General features: G+C 65.3%; 1 protein-coding gene across 6 annotated transcripts in view; it reads left to right on the top strand.

Annotated features, from left to right (window-relative positions):
- Positions 1 to 12,481, top strand: part of PIEZO1 (piezo type mechanosensitive ion channel component 1 (Er blood group)) — a 113,985-nt gene that overhangs the window by 89,286 nt on the left and 12,218 nt on the right. For 5 of the 6 annotated variants that reach the window (XM_073308187.1, XM_073308188.1, XM_073308186.1 and 2 more), the window contains 16 exons: positions 357 to 557; positions 915 to 1,119; positions 1,722 to 1,826; positions 2,378 to 2,531; positions 2,937 to 3,180; positions 3,720 to 3,816; positions 4,704 to 4,872; positions 5,367 to 5,456; positions 5,766 to 5,854; positions 6,617 to 6,688; positions 9,577 to 9,677; positions 10,148 to 10,235; positions 10,724 to 10,801; positions 11,261 to 11,433; positions 11,512 to 11,624; positions 11,941 to 12,135. In XM_073308187.1, coding sequence (XP_073164288.1) covers positions 357 to 557; positions 915 to 1,119; positions 1,722 to 1,826; positions 2,378 to 2,531; positions 2,937 to 3,180; positions 3,720 to 3,816; positions 4,704 to 4,872; positions 5,367 to 5,456; positions 5,766 to 5,854; positions 6,617 to 6,688; positions 9,577 to 9,677; positions 10,148 to 10,235; positions 10,724 to 10,801; positions 11,261 to 11,433; positions 11,512 to 11,624; positions 11,941 to 12,135 — 2,174 coding nt within the window. The remainder of the gene's footprint in view (positions 1 to 356; positions 558 to 914; positions 1,120 to 1,721; positions 1,827 to 2,377; positions 2,532 to 2,936; positions 3,181 to 3,719; positions 3,817 to 4,703; positions 4,873 to 5,366; positions 5,457 to 5,765; positions 5,855 to 6,616; positions 6,689 to 9,576; positions 9,678 to 10,147; positions 10,236 to 10,723; positions 10,802 to 11,260; positions 11,434 to 11,511; positions 11,625 to 11,940; positions 12,136 to 12,481) is intronic. The other variant, XM_073308189.1, reaches the window with a different exon arrangement.

Genomic DNA, 12,481 nt, shown 5'->3' with positions numbered 1-12,481 from the left:
TCTGCTGGACTCGCTGCCCGCTCTGCCGCTGGGGATGCCCACGAAGCGGGCATGGGGCGGAGACCCCCGGCTCCGCCCATGGCAGGATTTGAGCCCTTGGAGGCAGCAGGCTGCTGGCCCAGTGCAAATGGGAACCGGCTGCCCCTCTGCCAGGGTCAGCGTTGGCAGCAGAGCTGGTGAATCCATGTGGGCCGTGGGCAGTCCAGCACCTCGCCCACAGCTGGCGGGGTGACCCCTCCTGCCTCTCTGCCACCCCAAGCTGGAGGCTGGGACATGGCGGCTTAGCATCCTGCCCGCGATGCCCCGAGACCTCGCCCGGCTGGGACTCACCTTCGTCCCGGGCCGTTCCCCTGCAGAACCACCTGCTGGTGCTGATGCTGCTCGTCTTGGAGGCCATTGTGTACCGGCGCCAGGAGTATTACCGCAAGCAGTACCAGGTGGCGCCGCCCGCCACCCAGACGCTCTTCGAGGAGGCATCGCGCGAGCACCTGGACCGGGGCCTCGTCAGCTGCGCCAAATACTTCATCAACTACTTCTACTACAAGTTTGGCCTGGAGGTGAGATGGGCAGGGCTGAGGGCATCCCCTGGCGCTGAGGGGGCAGGTCTACGGGAGCGGGCGCTCCCCAGCCCTGTGAGCGGGACCCCAGCGTGGCAGGCAAACGACCCCCCAAGACCTTGGCTTTGGACACGGGCGGGCACCGGTTGTTGGGAACGAACTCCCCCTGGATGGTGATTCCCTGGCCCTGCTGCCCAGGGTGCAGTTCAGGAGGGGAGACCCTGCGGGCCCAGGGGGACCCTGGTTCTTCTCGCCCTCGGCTGGCTCCTCATGGCTCGGTGCGGGGTGGGCGGCGCCAGCCAGGGCCCCCCCGGCATGGGATTGCCGGCAGCTCAGCCCCTTGTCTCCCCCGCCCAGATCTGCTTCCTCATGACGGTGACCGTGATCGGGCAACGCATGAACTTCATGGTGATCCTGCACGGCGGCTGGCTGGTCGTCATCCTGACCCGGCGCCGCCGTGCTGCCATCGCCAGGCTCTGGCCCAAGTACTGCCTCTTCCTGGCCCTCTTCCTGCTCTACCAGTACCTGCTGTGCGTGGGCATCCCCCCCGCCCTCTGCATAGGTAAGGCCCAGGGGCCGGGACCAGGAGAGCAGGGGATGCTTGGAAGCCCTGGCCCTAAATCTCTTCCTGGGCAGGAAACCCCTTCCTTCCCCCCTCCCCAATCTCTGCACAGGCAGGGACCCCCTTCCCCCCCCACACCTCTCCACAGACAGAGATATCCCCCCACCCCCAGATCTCTGCATGGCTATGAACCCCCTTTCTTCCCACCCTCCCAGATCTCTGCATGGGCAGGGACCCCCTTCCTCCCCCCCAACCTGTCCACAGGCAGGGACCTCCTCCCCCTGATCTCTGCATGGCTAAGAACCCCCTTTCTTCCCACCTTCTCAGATCTCTGCATGGGCAGGGACCCCCTTCCTCCCCCCCAACCTGTCCACAGGCAGGGACCTCCTCCCCCCAATCTCTGCATGGCTAAGAACCCCCTTTTTCCCACCCCCAACTCCCCAGATCTCTGCATGGGCAAGGTCTTGGGAGTAGCTGAGGGGAACATGGAGGCTTGTGTGTTATCGAACCCACATCTCTGTAGCAGGCCTGGGAGCAGACCTATGGGCATGGGGGGGGCACGTGTGCCGCCCTCCCCCGGTGACCTCTCCTCTCCTTGGCAGACTATCCCTGGAGGTGGACCCACTCCATCCCCATGAACTCGGCTCTCATCAAATGGATGTACCTGCCTGACTTCTACATGGCGCCCAACTCCACCAACCTCATCAGTGAGTACCCGTCCTCACCCCCTGGCTCCCGCGGCACCGCTGCTCCCCGCTCCCCACGGGACTGGTGCCTCCTTCTGCCCGTCTGTCTGTCCACCCACCCGCCAGCCACAAAGCAGTGGGCGGCACGTGTTCCCACCCTTGGACATGCCTCGTTCCAGGCCTTGGGAGCAGTGTCTTGGTTGCCAGCGTCCTTCCCCAGGGGAATCCCACAGGCCTGACTCTCCCCGTGCATAGCCCCCCTGCTAGACAGAGGAGCTTATCGGCCAGCCTCGCCCACTGGCCCCATGACCCGGCCAGCTGGGTATTCACCATGTGCTTCACACCTCTGGGCATGTCCCGGGGAGCAGCTTCCTTGGAGGTGAGAACTAGCTGTGCCTCCCAGGCAGGGGGAGGAGCCTGCCTGGGGTCTGCCCCCTTGGAGGAGGGGCCCAGCTGGGGTCCACCCCCTTTGGTGGAAGGAGGAGGGGCCTGGCTGGGGTCCACCCAGCTCATTCTCCAAGGTGCCCATGGTGGCGGCAAGGTGGGGTCCCTTTGTCTCTCTCTCCCTGCAGGTGACTTCCTGCTCCTGCTCTGCGCCTCCCAGCAGTGGCAGGTCTTTGCAGCCGAGCGGACGGAGGAGTGGCTGATGGCGGCCGGGGAGAACACGGACCTGCTGGAGCTGGCGAGGGGCAGACCCAACCCGGTGCCCAACTTCATCAATTGCAGGTAGGGAGCTCCCCGGGGCCGCGCTGGGAGCGGGGTCTGGCCTGGCCTGGGCGACTCCCGGCTCACCTGGGGCTGTGTGGAAGCACCCGGATGGTGCAGGGCCCGCTCCCTCGAAAGCAGTGGGCAGGGGGGCTGGGGACCCACAGGCTGGGGGGCCCTGGCTCAGGGGAGCAGGACATTGCTCTGACTGGATTCCAGTGGAGGCCCACGGGCGGGGATGAGGCATGCAGACCATCTGGCGACCTGTGGAGCCTCTTGCTCTGCTCCTTGGGGAAGGGGTGTCCTGCTACCCAGACCCCCAGCGGCCCAGGACCGAGCTGCCCGCTGTGCTGCAGGGATGGGGTGGGAGGGCCCCGCGGGACCAGGGCTGTCAGCGCTGCTCTGAGCCGGCTGCCCCGGCTGCAGGTCGTACCTGGACATGCTGAAGGTGGTGGTGTTCCGTTACCTCTTCTGGTTCGTCCTGGTCGTGGTCTTCATCACCGGTGCCACCCGCATCAGCATCTTCGGCCTGGGCTACCTGCTGGCCTGCTTCTACCTGCTGCTCTTCGGCACGGCCATGCTGCGCAAGCCGGCCAAGGCCCGGCTGGTGCTCTGGGACTGCCTCATCCTCTACAACGTCACCGTCATCATCTCCAAGAACATGCTGTCGGTGAGCACCTGCCCCCGCCGACGCCCCGCTGGCAATGGGCACCGGGCCCGGCTGGGCGAGCCCTGGCAGGGCCTGGGGGGCAGGGGCGCTGCTGGGTTGGCCAGAGCCCGAGGGAGCACCCTCTTAGCACCCCCCATGCAGCCCCAGTTCCACTCTGTGCCTTGCCCTGACACCTTTCCTCCTGGGCGATCTGCCCATTGGCTGCTCCGCTGGCCCCGTGGAGCCAGGGCTGGGTGGGCGAGAGGGGGCTCTGCCTTTCTTGTCCGTGCAGAATTCAGACCCCCATGTGCCCCTGGGGCTGGATGGGTTGGGCATGGTTCACACGCCCCTGTGGGAGCCCCCTCCTCCGTAAGGGCCTTCTACCTGTGCTTTCGGAAGCCCTGGCAGGGGCCGGGCTGGGCATGCATTTCCTTTAGACAAAGGGTGGTGCGGAGCAGAGTGGCAGGGGCCCAGGCAGGCAGCGTGTGGGGAGGGGAATAGTCCCACGCTGTTTGCCCAGCGAGGGGGGGCTGACCACCTCCCCAACTCTGTCCCGGCAGCTCCTCTCCTGCGTCTTCGTGCAGCAGATGCAAAGTAATTTCTGCTGGGTGATCCAGCTCTTCAGCCTGGTTTGTACCGTCAAGGGCTACTATGACCGTGAGTATCCCTCTGCTGGGCAGAGCTCACCCGCGGGCAGGCCGCGCTGGCAGGGTTAGCGTGGGCACCCCGGGCACGGCCACAGACATCTCCGCCTTTGTCTTGGCTTGGACAGTATCTCTGGGGGGAGCAGAGGCCTCATACTAGCCCCACTGCTCTCTCACACCCCACTGCTGTATGCCAGGGCTTGGACCATGGGCCTATCCCAGTACGAGGGGCTGGCCATTGGGGCCTGGGGTCCCCCCAAGGTCAAGAGGATGGGAGGGGCTGAGGCTCAGGGTGTTGTGGGGTTGTAAGTGGGGGGCCCAGAACTGTGGGAAGGGAGCCTGGGGTCTCCCAGTGCCCAGAAGGTGGGGGCTGAGTCCCGGAGATTTTGATGCCTGCAGTGTGGGGGTTGAGGCCCAGGATCTCCAAGGATGTGTCTACACTGCATTGTAGACTTGGGGTTTTCAAGCCCGCCCTGGAGTGTCCACCCTGCACTGTAAACCTGGACTTACAGGTGCTGAACCTGGGTCTCTCAGCCGTGTTAGCACATCCACACTGCGCTGTGCAGCCCTTCTGAGCTGGGTCTGCGGTTTGAGCTGTGTCTACACTGCACAGCGATGGTGCTTGGCCCTCAATCACAACAGGACTCAGGCTGTGACCCTCCCCACAGCAGGATCCAAGGACCGGGTTCCTGAGTGCTTGTGACCCAAGTCAGACAGATCTGTGTGTGGACGGAAGAGGGGTGTGGGCTCAAACCTGAGTCAGGACCTGGGTTCGTGTGCTGTGTAGACATAGCCCTAGTGCCAGGGATGGAGTCCGGCCCAGCCTCGTGCTGCTGTTTGCCTTGCGGTTGCTGGGCTTTGCCTTGTGCCCTGAACGCTCCTGTCTCTCTGCTTTGCCAGCCAAGGAGATGGGCAAGGACCAGGACTGCTCGCTGCCTGTAGAGGAGGCTGGCATCATCTGGGACAGCATCTGCTTCTTCTTCCTCCTCCTCCAGCGCAGAGTCTTCCTCAGTTACTATTTCCTGCATGTCATGACGGAGCTCCAGGCCTCGGCCCTGCAGGCCTCCAGGTGGGGGCGGCACGGCCAGGGGATGCGTGCTGGTGGGGCAGGCGGGGAGCCCACTCACTGCAGGGGCAGGGGGAGAGGGATCTCCCTGTGAGGCGCTTCTGCCCCCGGCCCAGCCTGTGCTCTGAGAACCAGACGGGGCATGGAGGTGGCATTTCCTGCTTTTGCCCCCTGCAGAGGCTGCAGGCTGCATTTCCCACAGCCCCCAGCTCCCATGGAGCACCGGGGACTGGAGGCCCTTGTTCCTGTGGGTCCCTGGGCCCCTGTGCTGGAGGCCCCCATCCCAGAGGCCAGCAGGGGCTGGAGAGCCTGGCTCTCTGGGGCCCCAGGGGAGGCTGGAGGTGCCTCTGGATCCCTTGTGCCCCAAGCTCTGGGCGCAGTGCCCCGGGGGTGGAGGTTGTCTCGCCGTTCTCTGGAGCAGGTGCCTGGAGTGCCCGGGCAGGGGGCAGTGTGCGGGGGGGCGTGCCCTGGCTCACTGCCCCGTGGTGTCTCTGCAGAGGTTTCGCGCTGTACAAGGCCAGCACCCTGAAGAGCATGAGTTCCCACCGGCAGACCGAGGAGAAGTCACTAGCCCAGCTCAAGCGACAGTGAGTCAGCAGAGAGGGCGGGTCCCAGGCTGGGGGTTCTCGCTGCCCACAGCCCCTCTGGAAACGGGGGCCTGGGGAGTGGAGGCTAGCCGCCCGGCTCTGTGGGGGGAGATGGACCCTCCAGCTGGGGGCAGGGGAGGAATTGGGCAAGGAGAAGGTCTCCTGTACCCGTGGCTGGGGCCGCTGCATGCTGGGGGACTCCACAGCGGGCAAGGGGGGTTCCAGGCCCAGGCTGTGATCAGACAGAAGGCCGGAGTGGGGAGACAGACAGCGACAACGCCCGCAGCTGCTCTGTGTTTGTGGCTGCAGGATGGAGAGGATCCGGGCAAAGCAGGAGAAGTACCACCTGGGGCAACACCCCAGCGACTCTGCCGAGGCCCCGGATGAGGACCAACCAGGTGAGGGGGGTGGTGGGGCGCAGCCTGGCACCATAGGAGTGGCAGAGCTAGCTTCTGCTGCCACCCCCAGGGAGTCCTGTGCACCCAGTGCCCATCACCGGGCTGGTATTCCAGTGGGAGCCTGGCTGGGTAGGACGGGCTGTAGGGCAGGAGGGAACTGGCAGTGGCTTTTGGGGATCCGGGGTGCATGTGGTGGGGCTGTGCGCCCCACGCCCGGTACCCTGGAGAGCCTTAGCCCAGGTGGCCCCTAATCCCCCACGTTGAGCAGAAACCTCTGTCTGTCCCTCCCTCCCATGTGTGTCTGTCATTCCCCTGCCCCGGGAAGCCTCGCATCCGTCCCCGTTCTCCCCCAGACCCTCCCTTATCAGTGCAGCGAGGTTGTTTGCCCTCAGATGGTGCCACCCCTGGGGTACGGCTCGTTTCAGGCCCCCACAGCAGCACTAGTTCCTTTGCCGGCCGGGGAGCTGCTGGGGCCACGGCTTGTGCTGTGAAGAGTGTGAGCAAGCTAGGGATCCTCCCTCCCTGCCTCACTCGCCCCCAAGTAGCCTCAGGGGCTGGCTTGGGCATACTGGGCGTGTTCATTTCCACCCAGTGCTTTGGGTGTGGCCCGTCACCTCGCCTCATGTGCCCTGCCCTAGGCCGAGATCTTTGAGGTGGTCTTGGCTGCCGTGGGGCAGGGTGGCTGGATGCAAGCTGGTGCAGCCAACAGGCGTCCTGCCCCGGCTGACGGGGTCCTCACCCTCCGATGTGCCCGTTCCGCAGAGCCAAGTGGCGAGAAGGACCCTTCCCGGCAGAGGAAGAGTTGGTGGCGGCCCTGGTTAGACCATGCCGCAGGTACTCCCCCCGCCCCAGCATGGAGCACTAACACGGGCGACTGCCCTCGGCTCTAACCCTTCTGGTGGCGAGTCACTGACGCCTGTGGGGGGCTGCAGCAGGGGCAGGGCCGATCCCCAGCCGGCTGCCCGTCCCCTCTGCAGCCCTGGGGCAGCAGCTCCAGAGCTGCCTTCCTCGTGGCTGGCACCGGTGCTGACGGTCTGTCCTGTCCTGCATGGCCCTGAGCCCGGCTCCCTTCCCCTCTGCGTCCCACCCCACCCTGGGGCGCTAACCTGGTGTTTCTGTGCTTGTCGGTACTAATCCAGTGAGGGGCGCAGGGACAAATCCTCGGTGCCCATTGGAGCCCGTTTGTAGGCAAGTCCCGGGACAAGCTCCAGGCTCCAGGCTTAAACCGAGGCAAGGCTCAGTTCCGTGAGCAGAATGGCTTCCCCGGAGCACTCACATGGGCCCTGCCTACAGGGGCGTGTGCCATTCAGCTGCTCGTGCGCACCAGTTCCTCCTGGGGCGAGTCACTGGTGCAAGCTGGCACATGGCCCCAGAAAATCCCCGAGTGCCTGGCCGTAGAGGTGCCAGGGTGCTCTGTGAGCACTGCGCCCCAGGGTGCTCCCCGCGGGCTCCAGGGCTGATTGGGATGCAGCTGTTTGAGCGCTCGGCGGCTCTTCGGGGACTCCACTCTTGGTGCGTGGGTGCGTGAGATCAGATTCTTTGGCCGTCAGTGTGTACAGGGCCTGTGCCTGTGCCCTAGGTGTCCACCCCCAACCCTCCGCCCAAGGGCATAAAGTGCACGGAGCCGACCCAACCGCCCCTCGGTTCCTTCTGACCCCCCGGGGCCGCAGGACAGACCAGTGCAGTGTCCACCGTCCCTCTGCGCACCATGCCGGTGCTGTGTAGGCCATTAGTTGATTGCCTCTCGGCAGAGTAGCTGTGTGTATATTTATGTCTTTGCCAAGGTTCGGGTAGGCTCGGAACATGGCACTAGCCACATGGCACAAGCGAAATCTCGGGGGTTTGAGGCTGCTGCCCTGTGGCACACTCCCAAGCCTGTTCGTGCTGGCCCCGCACAGTGCCTGGCCCACGTACGAGAGGGACGCGGCCCAGAGGGACGTGCCGCCCATTGCTCTTTCTCCAAGTGCTCATGGTGCGAGGGACGCCTGCCTGGAGCTGTCCATCCTCGAGAGATTGGATCCAGCCTCCCCCAGCTCCAGGAGGGGCTCACCCAGAGCACCGTCTCTCGGTCAGTGCCCCGGAGTCTACGCCCAGCTCCCAGGCCGCATTTGCTCAAAGCCCTGTTTGCCCGCCACCACCCCAGCGTCGACATCGTGTGACCGGGGCTGGAAGCAGCGTTGCTCCAGGGCACAGCCAATGCACGGGTGCCATCTCCAGGGCCAGCAGGTCGAGCCGCAAGATGACAGACCTGTGACTCGTCTCAGGCTCTGCGTGTAAAGGGCCAGAGGCTGGAAACCCTGCGCCTGGTGCCTAGGACTGACCTCCAAGAGCACAGCAGTCCCTGTCACTCTTGCTACCAGCCCCCGGCCCCACGGGCATCAGTACTCAGACCACCGTGCCATCCAGCCCTGTCTTGATTGCCTGGGAACCGTCTCTGGGACCTGGCACCATGGCACCAGCTCTCCTGGCACCTAGCTGGTGTTGAGTGCTTTATCTGTGGGCCAAGTAGCCATCACCTCTCCCTCCAAAGCTGCCTATCCAAACTGTCAGTGTCAGAGATGTCGGTACGCCAGGGTAAGGGAGGTGTCCCTTGTACTGTCCTCTCCTCCACCAGGGCCTGATAGACGGGTCCCTCCCTAGGAGGAAGTAAAGTCCTCTTCCTCCTCCTGTGCTGGGCAGAGCAGGGCTCAGCTCCCACCCTCCCCCTCCCCTCCCTCGGTGGCACGGTGGAAGAGGAGTCCATGAGAGGTAGCAGGAAGAGACCTCACAGGGAGCTTGGCGCGTCATGCCAGCAGAACAGAATGATTCCGGGATACCCCCATGCTGAACTTGGCCTTTGCTGATAGAGACCAGGGGCCATGGACACCTCCCAGCCGTTCTCCACCGGTAAAGACATGGTAGGAGCTAGCCATGTTGGATCCAAAACGCCACGGTAGCGCTCGTTCCTCTGGAACTGAGGCAGCCTCTGGGGCCTGCCTGAAGAATGTCCCCATTTCTCAAAGGCAGGGCAGCCCTGCAGACCTCAGGCTTCCCCCTCCAAGACACTGCTCGTTAGCAGAGGTGTCCAGATGGGAGGCCCATTTTGGCAGGGCCGTCCTGCTGGTGAATTCCTACCCACCTCCATGCTTGGGAGCCATCAGGAGCAGGAGCCGGCTGGCCAGCCACCCAGAGAGGACGGTTCCTGACCTTGCAGCAAGGGTGGTTCCTCGAGCTGGGTTGTCCATGTGGCTTCCTCGCCCTGCCCGCTTTCCCCACTGCTCCTCTGGGGTCCCGGGGAAGGAACTGGGGGATTGGGCTCCCTAAGTGCCCTCGGGTGGGGGTGTGAGGACGTGTAGGGCACAGGCAGGGCCCCACGGCCAGGCGCAGGTCTCACGCGCAGCGAGAGTGGAGTCCTTGGGGAGCCCGCCGGGAGGAGCACCGTGACTGGAGGGTAAGCGACTGCTCGCTGGGTTGAACTAATGAAGCCCTGAGATTCACTGCACTCAGGGCAGCCTCCAGGTTGGCTCTGCCCCCGGGGCTGTAGGCCTGACTTCACCTTATCCTGAACTGTGCTGGTCAAACCCCACAGACCCGTCAGTGCGGTGGGGCCTAGCCTGAGTGCCATTCCCCTCCGCCAGGAGTCAGGGGGGTGGGGGCAGGAACCTTCCCTCCTGGGCTGCGTCCTCTGCGGGTCCCTCCATGACACCGGCTGTTGTGTGTTGTCTCCCCCCGGCTCCCCGCAGTCCTGCACTCAGGTGAGTATTTCCTCTTCGAGTCGGACAGCGAGGAGGAGGAGGAGGCCAGCTTGGAGGAGCAGAAGCCAGCCAAGCAGAGTGCATTCCAGGTAAGGGCAGCCCCCAGCCGGCCTGCTGGAGCCGGGCAGCTACGTGTCCGTCTGTCTGCTCTGCCCATCTGTCCGTCCATCCATCCGCATTCTGGCCACCTATCCCTGTACTTAGCCATCTGTCTCTCCCCTGCCCCTGCCCCCAGCTCTCCCCACCGTGCCGGCCGTCTCCATCCCGCATCCTCTTTCGCCCTCCTCGGCCAGGCTGCACTGATGGCCCCTGGGCTCCCTTGGTGCCATCCCCGGGGATAGACGGGACCAGACTCCAGTGCCAGGAGGGCACCCTGGATAGCTTGTGGAGCCCGGCGATACTTTGGCACAAACCTCTGGGCAGGAACCACCCCCCAGCTGCCCGCCTGCCCTCTGCTCACCAGGAGGGGCAGCGGGGCAGGTTGGTCCTGGGCAGGGCTGGCGCGGTGGGGCTGGCGGCTGCCGGACACTGAGCTCTGCACCTTGTCTCTCGGCTCCAGCTGGCGTATCAGGCCTGGGTGACCAATGCCAAGTCTGTGCTGAAGGAGCGGCAGCAGCAGGACCGGGAGGACGCTGAGTTGCCAGCAGGTGGGACTGGCTTGCCCTCCTCTGCCCCTTGCCCGGCTCGCCCTGGCTGAGATAGATGGGGGCAGGGAGCCCCCTGGGCTCGCAGCGTGTCCCTGCCCAAGCTGGGAGGAGCCCTGGCTGGGCGCGTCCTGTCCCTTGGAGGGGAGAGCGTGACAGAGGCGACGTCACAGCTGGGGAGGCCAGCAGCATCCCAGCCCCATGTGGAGAAGGGGTGTCCTTCCCCCTGATCCCAATGGCTCCATTCCCCTCCCTGTCCTTTTCCCCTCCTCTCTGTGGCCCCATTCCCCGCCCCAGGAGGGATGTGGCGATCCTTGCTGGAGAGGGGCCCAGCTCCCCGCCCAGTGCCCACAGGTCCCATAGGAGCCTTGTCGCGGGCCAGCCCGAGGGGGCGATGACGACCAGCCCCACGGAGGCTGTGCGTGAGCGTCTGGAGACGGCAGGCTGGGCGGGCGGCTGGTTTCGGGGGCGTAACCCACCCTGCCGTGCAGGGGACGGCGGAGACGGAGACGTCTGTGAGGCCGACGCACCTGAAGAGCCTGAGGACCAAGAGGAGGAAGAGGACACAGGTGGGAGATGGGGAGATCTAGGGGTTTGCGTCCCCCATGGCACGGGCCCCCCATAGCCCTGATTGCCTCCCGCCCTGTGCCAGGCCCCACTCCCTCCCCCGCACACCGAGCGTGGGATCTGCCGGAGATCGCTCCCCCTGGGGATGACCTGCCCTGCTCCCCGCAGGGCCCGGGGAGGGGTCGTGCCCACAGCCAGCAGGGCAGCGTAGCCACGCCCCAAGGGGGTTGACAGGAGGCGGGGGGGGAAGGGGCTGCCAGACTGGACCCTGCTCTGGCCTGGGCGCGGGGGGCTCAGTCAGGCACCAGGTGCTGCCAGGCCCTTGTGAGAGCAGCCAGGCGCTGCGTGAGCCATGGGGGAGACCAGCCCGGACCCTCCCTGACCTCTGGGTGGACAGGGGCCCCTCCCCGAGCTGGGTGCCGCGGTTCCAGAAAGCAGCTTCCCCCTCCCCGTCCCCGCAGAGAGGAGCAACACGATGCAGCGGGCGCTGAACATGGTGCGTTTCCTATGGGTGCTGTGCCAGGCCACGGTGGACGGGCTCACCCAGTGGCTCCACACCTTCACCAGGGAGCACAGGGACATGTCCACCGTCCTGTGGGTGGAGAGATACGTCCTCACCCAGAAGCTGTGCCAGGTAGGTGTGGGTGGGGGGGAGGAGCGCTGCAGGTGCCAGGCCGAGGGGCGCTGGGTGACGCTGCGGTTCCCCTGGCAGGGAGACGAGGTGCACAGCGGGGTCCTGGACGACCTGTACCAGCCGGCGTTGGGTGACGAGATGGGCCTGCAGGCGGCCGTCGCCGTGGGCTCTCGCAACAGCATGGCTTCAAGGCAGGTGCATAGATGGCCTAGGGGGCCTGGGCAGGGGCAGCTCAGCCCGGAGCCAGGTTACTCTGCTTCCTTCTCTGCAGTCTGGTGCCCTCTTCTGCCACCTCTCTGCCCCCCAAGTGATCCCTCCCTGTGGCAGCCGGGACTGCTGCTCCTCCCCTCCTGCCACCTGTGCTCTCCCCTCAGCCACACCACGCCAACCCTGCCATGCCCACCTCTGAACCCCAGCATCGCCCAGGCCGGGGGGCAGCGGTGCTTCCCCCGATGCAAGCCCTGGCTGCTCGGGGAGAACCTGACCCTGTGCTTGTTGCCCTCCCAGTGGGTGCGAAGGAGGAGACCTTCTCAGCAGTGGGGCTGAGGTCACTAACGACACCACCTCCCCCGTGACAACCGGCTACCACAGCGAGGAGCAGATGGGCTCCCAGGAGGATGTGGAGCGGATCCAGGGGTCTCAGGAGCTCCTGGTGTATCCCAGAAACCGGACCCGGACAGCCAGTGAGCTGCTCTCCAACAGGTAGTGGACGGCTCAGAGTGAGAGGCAAAGCATTGTGGGAAAGCCATGCAAATTAGCATGGCCCTGGCTAGGAAGGACATGACCTCGGAAGCCTGCAGCAGCCACTGGGATGTTCTCGTTAGTTTCACGGTGTGCATGGTGGCCTCTAGTCGCAGATGTGTGTCTGTGTCACTGCTCCATGGCTGCTCAGCCAGCCCCCACGGGCAGCAGCTCCGGGCAGTAGCCCTGGGGCTCGGTGCTCCGCACACGGAGGTGAGAGACCCGGTTCAATCTGTGCGTTGATCTCCCAGTGACTCAGCCAGGCCACGGGCGAGTGGCTGTGTGTGCAGCCCCGGGAGAAGGGGAG

The sequence above is a fragment of the Lepidochelys kempii genome, chromosome 12 (assembly GCF_965140265.1).
Source record: "Lepidochelys kempii isolate rLepKem1 chromosome 12, rLepKem1.hap2, whole genome shotgun sequence".
NCBI lineage: Eukaryota > Metazoa > Chordata > Testudines > Cheloniidae > Lepidochelys > Lepidochelys kempii.
This window is presented reverse-complemented; position numbering and strand designations above follow the sequence as displayed.